The 21,720-nt window shown below is 49.0% G+C and overlaps 1 protein-coding gene across 2 annotated transcripts; it reads right to left on the reverse strand.

Moving 5' to 3' along the window:
* Nucleotides 1-1,930: 1,930 nt before the first annotated feature.
* On the reverse strand, nucleotides 1,931-3,446 carry LOC124668485 (putative glutamine amidotransferase GAT1_2.1). 2 transcript variants are annotated; one of them, XM_047205616.1, is made up of 3 exons: nucleotides 2,523-3,446; nucleotides 2,405-2,456; nucleotides 1,931-2,332 (listed from the first exon to the last, which is right to left on the reverse strand). In XM_047205616.1, the coding sequence occupies exons 1-3, from the start codon at nucleotides 3,399-3,401 to the stop codon at nucleotides 2,058-2,060; spliced, it is 1,206 nt and encodes a 401-aa protein (XP_047061572.1). In that variant the 5' UTR covers nucleotides 3,402-3,446; the 3' UTR covers nucleotides 1,931-2,057. The 2 variants fall into 2 exon arrangements, with proteins under 2 accessions (XP_047061572.1, XP_047061571.1); XM_047205615.1 differs by having other exon boundaries at nucleotides 1,931-3,446.
* Nucleotides 3,447-21,720: the final 18,274 nt, after the last annotated feature.

Consider the following 21,720-nt stretch of genomic DNA (forward strand, 5'->3'; position numbering starts at 1 on the left):
ATCTAAAAATTAGCATGAGAAACAGTATCAAACAATTGCAAGGCTAATCATTTTAGAATATGCCAACATTTGAAGTCTTTGCGCCAGAAATCACAATTATGAGCAAGTAAATATATAAAAAAGCAAACCAATGCTATAGGGTTTCTTGCTTACCTAGAATCAGAAACTTGGGCAATAAAAATGTAATAGTATGAATGGAGAAAACACTTGTTGATTGGACAACAATAAAAGGAAAGCACAGGAGGTTGTACATGAGGTTCCAGAATTGTTAGCATACCGAGGAGACAGCACTCTGAACAATCGTAGGGAACTCGTAGCGTCTAGGACCAAAAAACAATTTAAAAATTGAACCATGAATTAAGCAATCTAGTATCTAGAAGTAAAAAAAATGAAACCATAAAGGTAAGTAAGCAGCAGCAGTTCCTGGTCTAACCAGTACAGTATCTATCAAAAATCGGGTGAATCTTTACTTAGAGTTAGGCCGATCCAATGTCAGGGAAAGACATAGCCGTGTTGAGCGGAGCAGAACCTCGTGGAATCAAAAATTAAGGAGAAGCATAGAAGAAGGCAATAGAGTTTAGGAGGTCGGGATGAGATGCAAATTCATCAGCGCAAAGAAAGCATTGGACAGCAAGATGAGGAGAACGCCAAATCGATCCCGGTTTTTAAAAGCGGAAAGAAGACTGTTCAGGTACCTCCTTTCATGGAGATCAAGGACTGGTGGACTCCCCCTATTCGGTTTTGGGCTGCACAATCATTTAGGTGCACTTATGGTGGAGGAGTTGAGATTAGGAAGAGGAACGGCTCAGCCGGATAGATTTGACCCTACAAATAAACTGAAACGGATGACCCTAAAACTAAGCTGAAAAGGATTGACATGGCAGTAGAGTGACATGGCATACAACTAATCACAAACTGTCAAAATGATGTGGCATGCTTGCATGTAAAGATAATTCAACTTAGTGGGTTGCTTCTATTTAGATATTATAGATATCTCGTACCTAATTCTTGAATCTACAATTTATGACTAGCACAAATCAGAAGTAATCCAAGGCTTTATGCAACTCATGTTGCAATCACGAAAGAATCCAACGATTCCTCGTATGCAACTAGAAAATATGAGTTGTAAGGGCATGTATAATGGTAGAGAAGACACGTTTTCTCTTAGCTATCCACATCATCTAGAGAGGACACTAACGATAACGTGTACAATGCATCGTCTCTTTATGTTATCTCTTGCAATTAATGAGAATTAATTAATTTTGGTAGGAAAATAGGCTGTTAAGGGAAGACATGTGGTACAATGGAGCAAATTGTCTTCTCTTATTTTCTAAGGGATCATCCCTTAGCTAAGACTACTCATAGTGGGGAGTAACATAGGTAGTAACATCAACAACATGCAATGCCAACTAAGCATTTTGATGACATGGCATGTCATTAATTGAGGAAAGAGATGGTAGTGGTAACTAGCTATGTTACCATCACATCACATATTCCAAGGTAAGATGAGTCTACAACTTAATAAATGTAGCATTTTATGTTACTACACTTATGTTACTTACCACTATGAAGGTAGTAACATATAGTAGTAACATGTGTATGTTACTACCTAATGTTACTCCCCACTATGACTAGTCTAAGGGAAGGCAACCTTCTCTTTCTCTATTCTCTCTCCTCCAACTCAGCAAATATCCTACGTGGCAGCTCTAAGGGAAGGCTGACGTCATCCCATTGTACATGCCCTAACCAATGCTATAACTCATATTAGCACAAATCATGATACAAACATATGGTCTAGTAGTCAACTGAAAATTAAGTTGATTGAGAATTAGCAAAGCTATACAGAGTAGTAGTTTTCATTTCCATCTTTCGTGTGATCATCGACGACACGGTGGAGAAACTGAAATCATCAAATTCAACGAGACGTAAGAATGGGCAGATACATTCACATTGTACGGGCAACGTAACAAAGTCAAACAAACACTTGTCGTCCAGCTACATCACCATCACAGACTAATTCAGTACCATGCCACTGCAAACCGTTTGGTTTTCAGTCATCACTCCTGCAGAGTCGGAGACGTTGGCTGGAGCTTGGCGTCGAGCACGTCGGAGCAGATGGCTCCCATGTTGCGGTAGAATGCGGCGAGGCTGGAGAGCTGCACGGCGGACATCTTGCCCATGAGCGCCCGCGCCGCCGCCTCCCTATCCTCGTTCACCTTCAGCCTACTGTTGAGGTACCCCGATGCGTTCCGCACTGTCGCGCCCATCTGCTTCAGCCGCTTCTCCTGCTGCGAGCTCAGGGCCGCCGCCGCGGTCTCGAGGAACTCGGCCCCCGCGTCGAGATCGCGCCGCTCAGCCTCTGCCGGCTTTGTATCTCCGGCGCCGAAGTACATGTTCTTGGCCAGCGAGAAGCTCCGGACGAGCACATTGCGTTGCTTCTCCATGTCGTGGCTCAGCTTTGGCACCGCCGCGGTGACCGCGCTCCGGCCGTGCGTGACCACGTCCTGGAAACGTCTCACCACGGCGAGCTTAGCCTGGTACGCGACCACGGCGCGGACGAACTCCTGGTATGCCTTGGCGCAGCCGGGGTAGTCGAACTCGTCGGAGCCCGCCTTGCGCATGCGCTCCGGGTGGAACTGCAGCCCCATGATGAACTTGCCCTCGCCGGGGCTGTACGCGTCGGGGTCGTAGAACCCCTCCACCAGCCCGTCGGGGGCGAAAGCCATCGGCACGAACCGCTCCGCCAGCCGTCGCACGCCCTGGTGGTGGTAGCTGTTCACCATCATCTCATCGCCCTCTTCGCCGCCGAGCGACTCCGCGAACCACTCTTGCAGCGGCGTGCCGGGGAGGACTCGCACCGGGTGCCGGTGCCCGTCGTAGTCGGCGTAGTCCATGTGGCACACGGCGGTGTTGGAGGCATGGGAAGGGAGCTCCTGGTCGACGTCCTGGTAGAGGGAGCCGCCGCAGGCGACGTTGAGCACCTGCGAGCCGCGGCAGATGCCGAGGAACGGGATGCCGCGCTCGAGGCAGCGGCGTGCTAGGAGGAGCTCGATGGAGTCCTTCTCGTGGTCCACGGCCGCGTCGCTCGGGTGAAGCCAGCGCACGGCCTCCAGCTGGTCCGGCGTGAGGCCGTCCTTCTCATTGTCGGCGCCAGCGTCGTAGAGGGAGGGGTCGATGTCCTCGCCCTCGCAGAGCAGGACGCCGTGGATGGGCTCGAAGGAGTCTAGCATGGTGTGCACGCCGTCCACCCGCGGCACGATCACCGGCACCGCGCCGTAGCCCACGATGAGGTCCAGGTGGTACTCGCCGACGAAGTCGACGAACTTGTTCTTGCGGACGGTGCGGCGGGAGACGATGAGCACGCGGGGGAGGACGCGGGAGAGATCAGGGGAGGGAGACATGGCCGGCGAGCTAGCTGTTGCCTCGTAGACCACGATCAGACTAACTAAGGATTTGACTTGGAGATCAATGGCGCGCGGTGGGCTTTGTTGGATTTGTGGGGAGGTTGTATTTGGATCGAGGTATTTATAGAAGGACATCGGGACTGGTAGCTGGCTATCTACTAGACGGTGTGTCGATCTTATCACGAATCGAATGCGAATAATTTACTTCCAAAACTGAAGCGTATTACCATGCGCGGGAAGAGGAAACTTACGCCTACCTCATTGACTAGGACGTACGTGCGTGTTCGCTGTGTACAACTCAGTCTGGGCGCCGCGTGCAAGCGCCTGAGGTGAAAGTGAAAGGGGCCAAGTGCAAATATTGGTATATGCCCCCTGTTCAAATACCCTTCCAATTCAATTTATTTATCAGTGATTTAGTTTGCGACTGTCAAGGGTACTCTCCGGCAATGCCCTCCGTAAGGGGCTTATGGTAGATGGAATCCTGTTGGCTAACACGAGACATCGGTTATCAAACAAGCGGGGAGAGCGATTTACCCAGATTCGGGACCCTCGATGAGGTAAAACCCTTACGTTCTGCTTGTCTGATCTTGATTGCTGAAAATATCGGTTACAATGGGATGTCGAAGGTTTCGACTATGACTTTCGTCGAGAGGCTAAGTTCTACGGTGACCTAGCTCTAGACTTACGACGGTTATGGCTATTGAGATTGTGTGTCCCTCGGCAGGCCCTCTCCTGGCCCTTATATTGGAAGCCAGGTCTCGAGAGATCTGTCCGGGTACGACTAGGTTACAAAGAGTTATAGATCTAAACTTTTCTTATAATCTTCGTCTTCTTGCCTTGTTCTTCAAGAATTCTTCTTTTGAACCGACATAGCGGCCCACCTGGCCATCGAGTGCCTTCATGGGCCCCTGGTTGGGCCGCAAGAGGTAGTGCAACATTAGTTACCCGAATGGTAATGCCCACATCAGCGACAAATAATTTAGATCAGAGGGAGTACTAAATTTGGCGTCTTCATTAAAATGTAATGATTCTCCACTGTGATGCTTTTGTGATTCGTGCTAACTAAGCATGGACCGCCACAACTTAGAGCAATGTGACTTGGAGGCGAAGTGTTCAATGTTAGGGTATATGGTGGTGGGTTCCTTGTGCATAGGTGGGGCACCATCGCGGGAAAACTAATCTTTGGTGGGTAGGGGGTTAGAGAGATATTGGGAGTGCTGGTCGGACTTGCAAAAATATACATGTGAATTGCCTAGTCCTTTTTATCAGTATGGTACCTGAGGTTTTGAGGTCAAGTCCTACAATTTATCTAACAAATAGTATTGTTGCCCTCTCTATCCCTTAATTAACATTACCAACATGTCATTGAGTCCAAACAGTTCTCCACTCGAGGGGTGCCAAAACATATTCATTAGGATCAGCTGGTGTTTTGAATTGTATGATCTAAATTTCACTATCAAATTATCCATTTCTCCTCCTTCTACGAACTTTGTCCCTTGGCTCGCAATACCTGCTTGTTTTGATTGTCATCGTTGGATCAACCATCAATTTGTACCTTTCCTATCATAGTTGCTTAAATTGCCATGGCACTAGGCCACATACCCTATATAACAACTTTTGGTGAGGTCACATCCTCACGCGTCGTTGTTATCACCGGAATTCGACCAAGCCAGAGGTGGGCCGCGATCAAGATGGACGTGAAGATTGTACGTGGAAGAAATACGTGAATCGGCCTTGTTTATCAAGTTTGGGCTTGTTAGCCCGTGTATCTTTATATAGTAGGTTACGTAGAGATTAGAGTTTATCTCGTGCACGGTTTGGTGCACGTCCACATTAGAAAGTCCGCTGGACTATAAATATGTATCTAGGGTTTATGGAATAAACAACAACCAACGTTCAACACAAACCAATCTCGGCGCATCGCCAACTCCTTCGTCTCGAGGGTTCCTCCGGTAAGCACCATGCTGCCTAGATCGCATCTCGCGATCTAGGCAGCACGAGCCTGCCTAGTTGTTCATGCGTTGCTCGTGCTGAAGCCTTTTTGATGGCGAGCAACGTAGTTATCATAGATGTGTTAGGGTTAGCATTGTTCTTAGTATCATATGCTTTCGTAGTGCAACCCTTGCGCATCTAGCCGTCCTTGTACCTCATCATGGGTGCAGGGACGGCACCCCGCTTGATCATCGTTTAGTAGATCTGATCCGTTACGGTCGCTCCTTGATTCATCAAGGATTAGTTTAATATCTGCAATAGTTAGGCCTTACAAAGGGTTGGAGGATCCAGCGGCATGTAGGGTGTAGTTTGCTGCCCCTAGACAGGACGTTCCGAGGATCAACCTAGTGTTGGTTTTTAGGCCTTGTCTAGGGCTGGCTTACGATCACCGTGCGTGAGCGCGAGGCCCAATCGTGAGTAGGATGATCCGATTATGCGGTGAAAACCCCGGATCGTCGTGGATCTCATACGCTTTATCTTGATCAAGCAGGACCACCATATATTCGGCCACCTTGGACGAATCATGGGTGAATCGGCTCCATGAGCCGATTCACGGAGACAACCTGAGAGCCGATCGAGGCTCGTATTTAACGTGTACGTGTGTGCCCTGCAGGAAACTAAGCGAGGCATCATCCACACCTTCCCGACCAGGTATAGGTCGGGTGGCACGCCCTTGCAATTTGCATCGGCGCGCGACCGAGGAGGCTTTGCGGGCCGTCGCTGCGAGGGACTGGGGCCAGCCGCAGCCCTAGTTGTTCCCGGCTCTACGGTGTTGACCAGTCACTGCCCGCCAGTGGGTTTCTGACGTCAACACATTCTGGCACGCCCGGTGGGACCATCTTCAACATCCACGACATCCACCACATCGCCATCTACATCCGAGATGGCGGAAGAGACTCCGGTCACTTACGAGGACCTCACTGGCGAGCTCAAGAAGAAGTATGACGAGGCCAAGGTCCTCCTCGAAGCCGACCTCATCGGCTCTTTCCACAGGACCCGCTCCCATGGCATCAGATGGAAGGGGTTCTCACCCGAAGGCGCGCTTGATGGAGTGGACCTATCCACCCCGTCAGAAGAACGCACCAGGTCGCTGCGTCAGGAGATCAACTTCATGGTGGCTCATTCACTGCACCGCCACTGCGAGAGCCTCGGTGAACACATTGGAGCGCGTCGCTCTTCGCGTGATCCGGAGATCATGAGCCATCGGTACTCTCCGTCGGGACCAGCTCTAGGGACGCATCAAGGAGAGTTGCCACTCCGAGTCCCGTCCGCCGCTGCCGCATCGCGTTGGCAGCACCGGCGAAGTGCCGAGCTACACCGGCCTATCGTCGTCTACAAGATCGGTGGTGACCCTAGTGACTACCAGTTCCTGGCATGAGGCGCCTAAGGAGATCCCTCACGGATACGCGTGCACGTATGTGCCGGATTGTGGCAACTGGGCACTCTCAAACCAGGCCACAACATCAGGGACTCCGGCGCAAACAGGAGGAGCGTCAGAAACAGAGCTCGAGAAGCAGACGTGGCTAGCTAAATACGCCACCCCGACAAAACTCCCGAGCCCAGCTCCTGCAGTTGGCTCAGAACCAGAAAAACAAGCATGGCTGGTTAAGTACGCCACTCCGACGAATCTTCAGGGTTCGGCACCTGCAGCCATCACCGCGGATCAGATTTGTACGATCCTGAAAGATCGGTTCGGCATGATGCCGAAAAGAAAGGCGATCGGCTATACCAAGCCGTACCCCAACGAGTACGAATTGATCCCGCTACCACCCAAATATCGGCTCCCGGACTTCACAAAGTTCAGCGGATCAGATGGTTCCAGCTCCATCGAGCATGTGAGCCGATATTTGGCGCAGCTGGGCATGATCTCAGCATCAGACGAGCTGCGCGTGAGGTACTTCTCACAGTCCCTCACGGGATCGGCTTTCGGTTGGTACACTTCGCTGCCACCGAACTCGGTCCGGACTTGGAAGCAGTTGGAAGAACGGTTCCATGAGCAATATCACTCGGAGGCTTCCGAGGCTGGCATTGCCGATCTAGCACAAGTACGACGAAGCGCGGGAAACGGTGTCGAGAATACATCCGGCGCTTCAGGACCGTTAGGAACCGATGCTATTCGGTTCACGTAAGCGAAAAGAAGCGATCGAGTTGGCGGTGGTGGGTCTATCATCATCGATCAAGGACGTGGCCTCCCAAGCGAGACTACCCTTCATTAGCACACATGGTGCGAAGGCTGTCGGCATATGAACAGCGCCACCCGGATGTCTACCAGGACAAATTCAAACGCGTGGTTACCATGGTTGACGCAGGCGAAGATGAAGGCGCTACGGGAGAACAAGAGGTTGCGGTGGCTGAGTGGACTCGAGCGGCAGGCCCAGTAACCTGCAAATGGGTGAAGCCACCAGGGCCTCCAAGAGGGTTCGACTTCGACGTGACTAAAACGGAGCAGATTTTCGATCTATTACTCACGGAGAAGCACATAAAGGTACCCGAAGGCCACAAAATTCCTACGGTGCAGGAGCTGAACGGAAAGCCATACTGCAAATGGCATAACACGTACTCCCATACCACCAACGACTGCAGGGTGTGGCGTCGGCGAGATCCGGAGGGCGATAGAAAATGGGCGACTAATTTTTAACCGGTACGCCATGAAGGTCGACACACACCCCTTCCCCGCCGTCAACATGGTGGAGTTCGCCCACCTCGGAGGGTGCCGGCCTGATTTCTCAGCCAACATCAGCATGGTAGAGCTTGGACACCGCTGCGAGAAGGACGGGGATGAGGAGCGGCTGCTCTCGGAGCAAGGACACGAGAGGGGCCGCTCCATGCGATCGGCTCCGCCAAGATGGCAAGCGCTACGTCACGGAGGGGAAGTGAAGAACATAAGATATCAACGACCCCTCTCGATCACCTCCTCAACAAGTATGTGAGTCGATACGACCAACGCCGGCAACACGGCGACGACGATGAGAGAGACCGTCTGGCTAGAGGAGCCAGAAGATATCGTCGGCACGATCACAATGAGGAGGAGCACGAGCGCCGTGCCACGGAAAAGCCAAGGGAGCAGGATGACAACGCCAGGCACTGGGACTGCCCCTTCTTCAGACACTGCTGGGATTCAGGAATGAGCCGGTTGCCAACAATCGGCAACTGCCCAGAATGCAATCGGAAGAAGAAGGAGGCAGCCAACGTGTCCGTATTCGAGCGTTTAGGGCCTCTCCCACCACAGAGCAAACGCGCTGAGTCCCTCGGTTGGGCAGATCTCGAGGATTCGGAAGACGAGGGACAAGAAGACGAAGAAGATAGGTGTCACCGTCCAAGATGGTGCCCTGACGGACTCAGCCATTCTCAAAAGCGCAGGGTTCAGCGATTGCGCGGCTTGGAGGAAGCCGAAAGGTTATACTTGCATACGCTAAGGAAGGCACGACCTGATCTGGCTGCAAAAGTTCAGCGAACCCTGGATGAGGAGGGACTGCCGCAACGAAAAGAGTGGCGCCCCAAGCAAAGGAAAGCCGATGATGAAACATCGGCTGGCACAAACATGGTGCTCGTTCGTCCGGCAAGGTGTGGAGCTCCACGACCACACGACGCACCCGAGGCGGACAACAGCAAGCATACCAACGTGATAAAGTCAGAGATTGGGCTGGTTTTATCTGCCGGCTTGGACGAGTAGCAGGAGCACGTCAATAAGCGAACATTCGCGAGGCTGATCCCCGCGATCGGCCCCCAAAATTTGTGAAGGGGCATTACAAAACCTTCACCGAGCAAGCGACATGGAGGCCGATTCCAGCAATCGGCCAAAATTATCCTCACCATCCATTCTGCCTGGGATCAACGTTTGACCCAACGGGGATTACTCGAAGAGCCGATACCATCAATTCTCTTGACGAGAATCGGCTCGGGGGCACCTAGATGGATAAAACACGGGGATATGAGACAATACTCGTCAAATATGGGGGCCGACACACAAATCGGCCTAAAAAATTCAAAATATTTTGAGCACAGCCGATGCGGCGGACATCGACTTAAGGACATGAAAGCCGATGCAGGGCTATCGACTCAAGGGATACAAGAGTTCTAACCAGAGGGTCACCATGGCAGGGGAGGAACCGATCCGATCAGCAAGGCGCAAGGAATGTGCTAAGGAAACTCGGGGGGCAGCTCACCTTGAAGGTTCGCTGTTTTTAAAAGACCGATTCGGTTAGAATCGGTTGATTTGCTGCGTTACAGCTTCGAGGCTAATGATGACTCTGTTTAAAGAGCCAATGGAGATATCGTCGGCTGATTTTCCGTTGCCACCTTCTTCACGAAGTGATGAGCAGTCACTAAAGAGGGTCGTTGAAACTGGCGGAAGAAATTTAGGGGCTCTCCTGAAGATCCCACATTATCTACCAGTTGGATCATGCTTTGTTATCGGTTCATTGAGAAGCGGTTCGGAGAAATCGGCAATATCAAATTGGGGAAGCTTCTCCATTAATAAACAGGATTTCTTACAAAGGAAGGGCCGATTACTTAAAGAAAGGAGAACAAAAGAAAGGGTCTATTGACCCATCTGCTACTGCTAGGCCTATGCTAGTAGGTCCTAAACTACGGGCCGTCACTGCCTTCATCATCATCCTCGGAACCCTCATCGGCGCCGCTACCGGCGGGCTCCTCAGTGCTGCTCCCGTAGCCCTCTGCAGGGGCTTCATCCTCCTCTTCATCAGCACTGTCGTCGTCGTCCCACCACATGCGGAGGCGTTTCGCTGGTGGGTAACCTTCGAGGGAGTCATCGTCGGCGTCTTCCTTTTCTTCCTCTTCCTCGTCGGAGGAAGAGCTCCCTTCCCAGGGGAAGAGGTCGTCATCGCTTGGTGTTTCCAGTTCCCCGTCGACAAGGAACTGAAGGTCTTCTTCCCCATCAGTGAGGGGTTCATCATCTTCCGACTCGTTGGAAGAGTCCCGATCCCGCGCGTCCCAATACTCCGGGGCGCGGGCTTCGTAGATGGCCATCAGATCGACTTCCTGCTCGAGTTCGCTGGAGGAGGAGGTCTGGAGAGACAGGCCAGAGGAAGCGGAGGAAGAGGAGGAATCCATGGGGACTGAGGAGGGAGATGAAGAGAGGAACCCTAGGATGTGGTCGAATAAAAGGGGGAACGGCGATTTAATGCCTAAGCAGTTCCCGAGGACCTGGTGCTAGAACCGTCGAGTCGTACAGAGAAGGCGAGGAGGCAAGACGCCATCATGAAGAAAACTGCGACGATTTTGCCACGGCATGGCCCTTCGAAGAATGCAGATGGTTTTGCAATTATCATTATCAAAACCAGGGGGGCATGTGTTATCACCGGAATTCGACCAAGCCAGAGGTGGGCCGCGATCAAGATGGACGTGAAGATTGTACGTGGAAGAAATACGTGAATCGGCCTTGTTTATCAAGTTTGGGCTTGTTAGCCCGTGTATCTTTATATAGTAGGTTACGTAGAGATTAGAGTTTATCTCGTGCACGGTTTGGTGCACGTCCACATTAGAAAGTCCGCTTGGACTATAAATATGTATCTAGGGTTTATGGAATAAACAACAACCAACGTTCAACACAAACCAATCTCGGCGCATCGCCAACTCCTTCGTCTCGAGGGTTCCTCCGGTAAGCACCATGCTGCCTAGATCGCATCTCGCGATCTAGGCAGCACGAGCCTGCCTAGTTGTTCATGCGTTGCTCGTACTGAAGCCTTTTTGATGGCGAGCAACGTAGTTATCATAGATGTGTTAGGGTTAGCATTGTTCTTAGTATCATATGCTTTCGTAGTGCAACCCTTGCGCATCTAGCCGTCCTTGTACCTCATCATGGGTGCGGGGACGGCACCCCGCTTGATCATCGTTTAGTAGATCTGATCCGTTACGGTCGCTCCTTGATTCATCAAGGATTAGTTTAATATCTCGCAATAGTTAGGCCTTACAAAGGGTTGGAGGATCCGGCGGCATGTAGGGTGTAGTTTGCTGCCCCTAGACGGGACGTTCCGAGGATCAACCTAGTGTTGGTTTTTAGGCCTTGTCTAGGGCTGGCTTACGATCACCGTGCGTGAGCGCGAGGCCCAATCGTGAGTAGGATGATCCGATTATGCGGTGAAAACCCCGGATCGTCGTGGATCTCATACGCTTTATCTTGATCAAGCAGGACCACCATATATTCGGCCACCTTGGACGAATCATGGGTGAATCGGCTCCATGAGCCGATTCACGGGACAACCCGAGAGCCGATCGAGGCTCGTATTTAACGTGTACGTGTGTGCCCTGCAGGAAACTAAGCGAGGCATCATCCACACCTTCCCGACCAGGTATAGGTCAGGTGGCACGCCCTTGCAATTTGCATCGGCGCGCGACCAGGAGGCTTTGCGGGCCGTCGCTCTGAGGGACTGGGGCCAGCCGCAGCCCTAGTTGTTCCCGGCTCTACGGTGTTGACCAGTCACTGCCCGCCAGTGGGTTTCTGACGTCAACAGTCGTTTCAATGGCTTTTCCACCTTGTACCACCTTCATCGCCATATGAGTAGCGGCTATGGCTATGGCTATGATTCTGGCTCGCTGTCAATGTGGATTCGGTGGTTAACTCTCGGTTCATTTCTACTTGACGATATCTTAGCCAATTGGGGAAATGAGTTTATAAAAAGTAAAAAAATAGTTTGACCTATTCAAAGTTGTATCCCCAAAAAGAACGAGATTTATTCTAAAATTGCTTGATAAACAATCTTTGACATAATATTTTAAAAAGAGCAAAAACTCGTGTTTTCAGTAATTTTAAGTTGATGGCAGGCATTGTTTCCTTGACTTGAGGCATCCTTTTTTGTTTCGAAATGATTACATGACAAATATGAACTCAGAACATAGTAAAAACATATTTATGACAAATATGACAAATAAAATGTTTTCACATTCTTCTATGTTATGCAACCTACTATTAGGAAAAATTAAGAAATTCGAATTTTCACTTTTTTTGCAAAAAAGTTTTGAAAAATGGTAAAACCGCAATAACTTTTGCATACGACGTCGAAAAAATACGTATAATATATCAAAAAAATCCTGGGAAAAAGTTACATCCGAATTTACCAGGGTTTACCCGGTTAGCCAATTTTTAGATTCTCAAAATTCCAAATGAAAATATGAAAGCAGGAAGATTTTAGTTTTTTTCCAGAAATTTAAAATTTTATATATTTTTATTTTTTTAAAATTAAAATATTAATTGTAAGATTTTTTGAGTCCTAACATATTACTATTACTTTTATCAAATTATAAGATTTTCAATTTTTCAAGTTTTAGGTTTTGCAAAAAATATTAATTTTTTTAAAAATAATTAAAAATAATAAAAATTAAAAAAGTTAATTTTATTTATTTATTCAACATTATTATTACATCATTACTTTTATTTATTAAAACAATTATTTGGAATTCAAACGATAAAAAGTGTGACATCGACCAACATGTTAATAGGATTGATATGATACTATTATCACATACATGCGCGCAAGCACTTGGAAGTGGAACGGGATGGAACTTGGAAGTTAAGCGTGCTAGTGCGGGAGTAGTGTGAGGATGGGTGACCGACCGGGAAGTTTGACTACGGGTAAGTAATTTGACTAGAGATTAAGTGTAGTTAGAGACTAACGGAAATACTAGTAATTCTGAAAAAATAAAAAAAAAGAGGCCGTGAAAAAAAAAGGGTGTGAAAAATAATTAGTAGAAAAAATGGAAAAAAAAATTAAACAAAATAGGCTTTAATACCGGTTCGTGTTACGAACCGGTACCAAAGGTCTCCAGCCCACGGGTTCATCCGTGCCCACGTGGAGGCACCTTTAGTACCGGTTCGTAAGCAACCGGTCACGAAAGGGGGCCTTTAGTGCCGGATAATTAGTACCGGTTGCTCAACCGGTACTAATGCCCCTATGGAACCGGTACAGATGAGCGTTTTTCTACTAGTGCCACACGTATATTCGATCGTTATCCTGGGGATGCCAATGACATCATGCTGATGTGTATTCTCCCATCATAAAATAAGTGTGTACATTTTTTTGATAGGAGTGCGTATTTATATTTTTATGTGAACCCGTCAACTGTTTAACAAATTTCGTCTAACATTACACCAAATGTGTAGTTTTTTGTATTTCTTGTAATAACCTTCTGTTTCTTATGGATTACTTTGGTTTCTTTCTTAGAATATCTATGTATATACAAAAATATTAGGCTCCTTTGATTTAAATGATAGGAAAAGCATAGGAATAGGAAAGGTATAGGATTGGAATGACATGTCTACTTGAATCCTATAGGAAGATGAAGTGTGTTTGATTGTAGCAAAGGAATTTTTTCATGAGGTATGAGCTAATGCTTTTTTCCTATAGGAATTACACTACAAGATTCCTATAGAAATTTTTCCTCTAGAATATGTTCCTATGAATCAAACATGATATATAGAAAATTTTCTCATAGGAACCAAATCCTACATAATTTCTATGCAAATCCTTTAAATCAAAGGAGCCCCAGAAATGTGCATGTGCAGTGGTATCCCACCTTGAAGAGACATGCGAGAACCAAATGTACAGTTTGATGACTGCCATCATATATCTAGCTAGCGATACTCCAAGAAAGACTACGGGGCACCGAGAGGGTAGCATCCGGTGCAATTAATGCAAGCAATTAAGCATTATGCTCCAGCATAGTGGTTGCAATTTATGCAACCTATCAATTGTTTTTTTTTTTTGCGAACCTATCAAGTGTTTTTTAGTTGCACCATTATTCTCGCGTGACACATCTGCTTTATTGGTGGAAAAAGAATTAACACGAGTGAGGCGCGTTTGGAAAGAAGCTTATAATATGACCGCACATTTCAAATAAAATGTGCAAGCATATGGAACACGATGTACTTTCGGATGAAGAGCAGATCGTCTGCAAGCACATTTGGTGACATCTACTAAACGAACATTCGATCGGCCCTACAGGCTCTACATGATTACAAGCGATGTTTGTACAAAACGACATATGCACATTTCGTGAGTAATGTCAACAGATCGAGGTGGATTCCACCTCCCCCCGGATCGATCACATGTCAGCTGCTACTTCTTCTACGCTGGATCGATCATCATCTTGCAGTATCCAGATGGAGATCAAAGACTTATTGCTGCTTCACCCGGATGTCTACAGATTCAGAAAATTGATAGGTTAAGTAATAGGGTTCCGTGTTGTTTAGGGAAGGTAAGGAAGCGCGAGTCTAGTGGTGTGTTAAGTGGATTGGCACCATCTTTTGTGATGGATCTGATCACTAATGATATTAAAACATTATTTTATAATCAATAAAGCTCATGATTCCCCTTTAAAACGACATATGTATGCATGGAACACGATATTACAAATCAGATTGGACATAAAAAATGAAAACCGAAAACCAAACCAGAAATAACCAGGACTGAACCCGAATAAACAAGAATCTTGGTCTCCGGTCAGCTCGTCGGTCTTAGGAACCGTATGACAGAAAATAATTACGGGTTATTCAGTTGTCGTAGAAGAGACCCATGCGACCGAAGAAGCCGAATATTTATCCTAGTGCATCAAACGTCTCTTGTGCGAACAAATCATAAGGCCCAACCCTCTTGTTAATTTCTTATCCTAATTTCCCTTGTCTCCCTGACCTAACCCGATAGCAGGAGCAAGGAGGCGTGCCCTGGCGCTACTGCCCATCACCACACCAGCTCACCACCCCATCTCCAACCTTGCCGCCTCCCCGTCCATGCTGCATCTTCAACCTTGGGCAACCTACACATCTCCTACGCCGCGCCACCGCCACATATCCAACCCTGTCCATCAACAGCGGCATCCCCTACCGCCTGCAATGAAAACACCACAAGGCTATCGATGGTTAACGACAGGCTTCCGCTCTCTCCCTACCCTTGACCGCCGATGACACTCGATCTTCTGGCGTTCTGGTTCTTCCTCGATCCCTGCTGGCCGATGGCAAGCTTCGGTTCTTCCCCAACCCACAACGACACATTGGAGATGATGTGTTATTTCCTACTTGTTTAGTTCTTGTGCTCACTACAGGAATCGCACGAGGTGCTGACGGCCAGCTGCCCTCGGCGTAGCCGCGCCTGGCCCTCGGCGTAGGCTACGCCGACGGCAGCCCCGCAGCCCTCGGCGTAGAGCCTCGGCGTAGCTCGGCGTACACGTCTTACGCCGACGGCCAGGTCAGCCCCTCGGCGTAGCTGCCCTCGGCGTCTCCTGGCGGCGCGTCGTCACCGTTAACGGCGCGTCGGCAGACGCCGACGGCCAGGCCCTCGGCGTAGGGCTGCGACCTGGCGAGGAGCGGGGCGACGTGGCGTGGCCTGGCGACGCCAGCTGTGCGCGTACGCCGACGGCAGTGCCCTCGGCATACGTACGTGCATGCATGGCCACGTGGCGGCCGTCCAGACGCAGGGTCTACGACGACGGCATTGCCGTCGGCATAGACCTGCCGTCGGCGTAGGCCTTGCAACAATTTTTTTTTCTGTTTCAATTCCTGTTCCTGTTCCTGTTGCAATTCAATTCAATTCAGCAGGTCCAGTTCATCCAAATTCATCCAAATTCGCCATAATTCACATAAATTTCATATAATCCACATAATACCATACATGGTGCACATAATAGCATACAAGCGGAGAGCGGAGAGTGCCATGTCATCCAAATACATAGTAGTAGCAAGCAAACCCTAGTTCTAAGCCGACTAGCGGAGGAAGGACCCGGGCGGGGTGTGTCCGCCCACATCGTTGGCGAAACGAGCAGCCCGGGGTTGCGCTCCGGTAGAAGCTGCAGAAGAACCACCGGAGAAGGACCGGTGCTACGCCCAGGAGAAGTCGACGGAGAGGCACCGGGAGTAGTCCCAGGAGTAGTCGACGGAGAGGCACCAGCAGAACGCCCAGGAGACCGACTACCTTCATGAACCGGTGTGAACTCGCGCCCACCCGGCGAGGCCTGGTTCCCGGACCATCCCGTTCCCTACGTGTTCCCTACATGTTAGCAACTTGCGAGGCAAAGGAAAGTGGTAACTACCGGTTTGGCAAAGAACTTACCTCCGGTGTGGATCCGTAGTAAGTCGCGAGAAAGCTGCCCTCGATGGCATGATAGGCATGTCCCCCGCCACGGTAACTCGAGCCGGTGGCGGTGTACCGATAGACATAGAAATCATCATTTCCTGCAAGATAGGTTACAAGTTAGGCTTTGCGAGAAATAAAGCATCAAACCGAGACTTGTCATCTACTTGCGAGAAGAAAGATTCGGACTTACTCCTATATACGCCATGTAGGCCGTATTCTGCCTATTCCACCGGCGCAGCGGCCTGCTGATACGCTTCATTACAGGCTTCGAAGGCCGCCTCGAACTCAGGCTACAATTTCAGAAACAATGAATCTCGTCAACACTTAGCCATGTAGGAAGGAAAATCGTAAAGAGGATGAAAATGAGGAAAACATACATCGTAGGCGGGTGGACGAGCAGGCCGTGGACGAGGTTGGGGGCTATCGGCGGTGAGGGTATGCTTGAGACATGTGTAGCTCGTGGCTGGGGTAGGCTTGACCGCCTTATTCAGAAAGGGGTAACGGCCATGCCTACGCTCGCGCCCCGACAGGACCAACGAATCCTCGTCGATCGGAATGCTCAAGGGGTCATCCACCTCGGGGTGACGAGACTTGACCATGTCGTAGTAGTCCTCCTTGGCGGCCTTGGCATTGCCGTAGTACTGGGGCTGAGGCAATGCGGGATTGGGCTTCTGCTTCGTCCGCATCATGTCATATATCTGGGCATCATGAAGCACCACCCCAGGTGCTGCCTCGGCCACCTGCATCGCGAAAAGAAAAGTTATGCGTACCACAAATGTAACATGACGGAAAATGAAAGAAGGTCGTTCCATGTATATACATACCTTTTTCCCCTTGTAGCGGGTGTAGTCGCGGCTTCCCGCGCAGTGTGTGCCACCGGTGCCTCGGTTCTCCATGTTACGCCTCGACACGGCTGCAAACTCCTCATCCTCCCTGAGCCACCTCGCCCTAATCAGCTCCTCCCATGCCTCCCTATGCTGCTCGGCCCACTCGGGACAAACCTGAAAACGCAATACTCAACTCAAGATAATCCAATGAAAACTTAGCAGCAATGTAGAATCTCATTGACATTTTACTCACCGACATGTACTCATCAATGGTCATTGCCCATTCCTCCGTAGGCTGGTTACCCATAAAGTACTCCTTCCTGACCCTCTTACCCTTGTTAGCCCAGAAGGCACTAGCGGAGGTGACCTTTTGGTTGCACCACTGTTGCGGTGTCAACCTCTCGCAAGCGCCACGCAAAGTGAGACGCGCCTGCGCATCATGCTCCGGGTCCACACGGTAGAAGCACTTCAATCATGCATAAATCAGTTGTGAAAGTCATGAGTTAGCACATTAGGGCCATCAACAATGAACGGTGCTCGAGAAGTACATGTCTTACCCAGAACTTGGTGGTCACAGCCTCAGCAGCTGTCGCGAAGCCTACGGCAGGGGCATCCTCATAGTCTGCCCAAGTAGTGGCTAGCTTCGTCTCGCCACCGGGGACCATGCTAAGGGGAGTGTATCTGCCCAGCCAGAACTTCTTAATCAGAGCCCCAAGCAAGCTGTTAGGCACGTGGGCTGGCTTGACCTCCCATGTCCAGTTGCTGCAAATAAATCACACATTAGTACAAATGCCAAATTGTTTATTATGCACAAGATGAAAAATACATGTTCGAAATTTCTGAAGTAGTACACTTACTCATCGCTGGAAGGAATGATAAGGGCCTTGTCATCATGGGTCTTAGGCTCCTTCCTCGCCTCGGGGACTCTAGCTTCTCCACGAATCTTCAAGGGCTTCGGCGCACCCCCACCCTCCATCACCTCCAACTCATCCCTAGAGTCCGACTCGTGTGTAGACTCCGTCTCCATCTCCACCTCCCCACTAGACGGACCCTCTAGGAACAACTCAGGAGCCACGTCGCCAGAAGCGGAGGGTGGCTCGTCAAAGTCCATGTGTACCCCGCCGCCACCTCATCCTCCACCTCGTCCTCCTCGTCCTCGTCCTCCACCTCGTCCTCCTCGTCCTCGTCCATCGGTACCATCGGCGTAACGCGGATAGGGCACGATGGCTCGATCACTCCGTCTAGTGGGTCTAGGAATATTCCTCTTCACCTGCGCCAGCGTCTTAAGCAAGCTCTCGGAGTCTGCCTTGCCGCTGCTCATATTGTTCAGTCACCTGCATTGAGAAGAATAAAACAGTTAAGCACAAAGACATATTAAAACAATGCAATTAAGAAGCATGTTGACATAATAAAATGAAGATACTAAGAATAAAAGGCACAATGCAATTAAGAAGCATGTTGACATAATAAAATGAAGATACTAAGAATAAAAGGCACAATGCAATTAAGAAGCATGTTGACAAATAAATACTAAGAATAAAAGACCCTCACCAGCCATCATCACTCTCACTCTCACTCTCATTCTCCGTCTCTTTCTCTTTCTCTGGCTCACTATCACTATCACTATCTTTTGAGTACAAAGTTGAAGGGTCGATGGGTGGAGACTCATCATAATTGTCATTCGCCTGGAGTAACTTCTCGAGCATAGATATGTCCTTTAGATCCACCACTGACTCACCACGAGTTTCTGCTTCGTTCCCGAGGTCCTCTTCAACTAACGGTTCTAAAATATATTCCCCGAAGTCCTGTTCCTCTTGATAGAAAATCCCCTCGTATGTTACGGGGTCAATGTTGTTGTAATCATCCACAGAGGGAACCAGTAGGTTACCATGTGGCGATACCTGGAAGACGACTTCCCAACCCTTGAGTTCCGCTTTCTGGCATGGGTAGGGCAAATAATAAACTTGCTTGGCTTGGTGAGCCACAACAAAGACATCGGCTCCGCTATAGGTGGTTGAAGGCTTAACTTCAACTAACCCAATGGACTTATCACTTCTCTCGTCCACCTATTGGGTCGAACCAATGACACTTGAACACGACGATATTGAGTTGCACGTTCGTACGATTGTATGTCAACTCGTATACACTCTGTAACCTTCCGTAGTAATCAAAGTTATTGGCTCCTTTGGTGAAGACCCCAGTATTTATCGTTTTGGGATTCGCCCGGCCCTTCTGGTGCGTCTCTGTATGGAAGCGAAACCCATTCACATCATACTTCTCATACTTGGTCACCTCATGGCTACAACCTTGGGAAACACATTTCAACTCATCTATCATATCAACGTTTCTCTCACGACCCTACAAGAACATTTAAAATTTGTTGTGTGCATTAGTTACGTGTAATAAGAGGGACAAGTCACATGTTGCAATGTAAGAGGAAAAGTTAGAAATTACTTTTCCATGAACCATGTCACAAAGTTTTTATTAATTCCGGGAGCACCCTCTTTCAGTAGAGTGTCCATCTCCGAGGGTTCGGGCAATTCATCATACGGCCACATTTCATCCGTGAATTGGCTGAAAGGAGAAAATAAGCATTAGACCGAGACGAGGTTACTAGCTGCAAAGTAATTTGTTCACCATTTTACCTTACGAATGGGATCACTTCCTCCATGTTCATAAGCACATATAGCATTATACAATCCTTCTCTTCGTTCTCCAATTTATATTTTGTTCCTTTACCAGCCTTGCCACCGGGGAATTGGAATAGTTTTAGCTTGGGGTCATTCTCGGGCACGTCGACATTGTAACGAGTGACCGGGTTATGCTGAGTCGGAACATCATCGGGATAGTACGTTGTCGCGGCATCTGCCATCTCCCGAAGGCATATTGCCTCAGCTATGCATGCTTCAATCTTGGTCTTGTTTCCAGTTATCTTTCGAATATACTTAAACTCTCTGTCAATACGGAATCGCTAACGAAACTGCACCGGGCCACCCAAGAGTGCCTCGTTGGCGAGGTGCACAATGAGATGTGCCATCGGAGCAAAGAAGCCCGGCGGAAATATCATCTCCAAATTGCATAGAAACTCCGGCACTGTATCTTGTAGCTTTGCAATAACCTTGGGACATATTTGCTTAGCACATAGCGTGCGGAAGAAATGGCTCAACTGCGCAAGCACTCTCCAGACTTTCTCGGGGATATACCCTCGAAGCATCACCGGCATGAGCCGCTGAATCCATATATGATAGTCGTGACTCTTGAGCCCGGTGACTTTTCCCGTCGAAAGATTGACTCCCTTACTTATATTCGAGCAATAACCATTAGGGAACATCACGACGTATTTGAGCCACCTGAATGCCTCCTTCTTTTGGATGGAATCAAGGCAGAAGTTGGCATGTGGCTTGAACCAATTCTTTTGACGGCCAATAGGACGCTTCATGTGTAATTTTTCCCTATCACGGAGGTTCTCAACATCGACTCTAGCCTTGACATTATCCTTTGACTTCCCGGGAATGTTCAGGCATGTGTGAAAGACGGACTCCGCGACATTCTTTACGGTGTGCATCACATCGATGTTATGGGGAAGTTCGAGCTCCTTGTAATACTCGAGCTTCGTTAAGGCCGCCTCGTGAGGCCAGTTGTGCGTTACACCATATCCCTCAAATTGATGGCCAGTTGGCGTCGCTGCCGGTACAAGAGCACGTAGCTCGGCTTCAACAAGTTTACCATCAAACTTCGGCACATCTTTTTTTTCATGCACAACTTTGCCCTTCTTGAAGTTCTTTTTGTCTTCTCTAAATGGATGTATCCTTTTGAGGAACTGTCGATTCATGTCAAACGCAACATACTTGCGACCCTTCTGTAGCCAAAGGAACTCAAGCCGGTGTCTGCACACTGGGCATGGCCACTTACCAGCTGTACACCATCCGCATGTTAGGGCGTACCCGGGCATGTCATGCATGGTATACTGTAACCAAACATTCATGTAGAAGTTTGTCTTCGTTGCTCGGTCGTATGTCAGTGTCCCGTGGTGCCAAGAGTGGTTCAAATCTTCCACAATCGGCTGCATGTAGACACTCAAATTCTTCCCCGGGTATTCAGGGCCTGGAATAATCATCGACAGAAACATGGTCTTCCTCGTCATTAGGACTCCGGGAGGGAGATTGAGCGGAATAACAAACACGGGCCAGCAACTGTAATTGGCAGTCGACATACCATATGGATTGAAGCCATCTGTTGCTATCGCAATTCTGACATTCCGAGCCTCGGCTGTCCTCAGGGGGAATTGCCTATCGAAGTTCTTCCATGCCGTACCATCGGATGGATGTCCCATCTTCAACTGCTTGTTTTCGTCCACGAATCTCTTCCCATGCTTGTGCCACGTCATGTGTTTGGCTGTCTCCTCATGCATGT

This window comes from Lolium rigidum, chromosome 6 (genome assembly GCF_022539505.1).
Source record: "Lolium rigidum isolate FL_2022 chromosome 6, APGP_CSIRO_Lrig_0.1, whole genome shotgun sequence".
Taxonomy (NCBI): Eukaryota; Viridiplantae; Streptophyta; class Magnoliopsida; order Poales; family Poaceae; genus Lolium; species Lolium rigidum.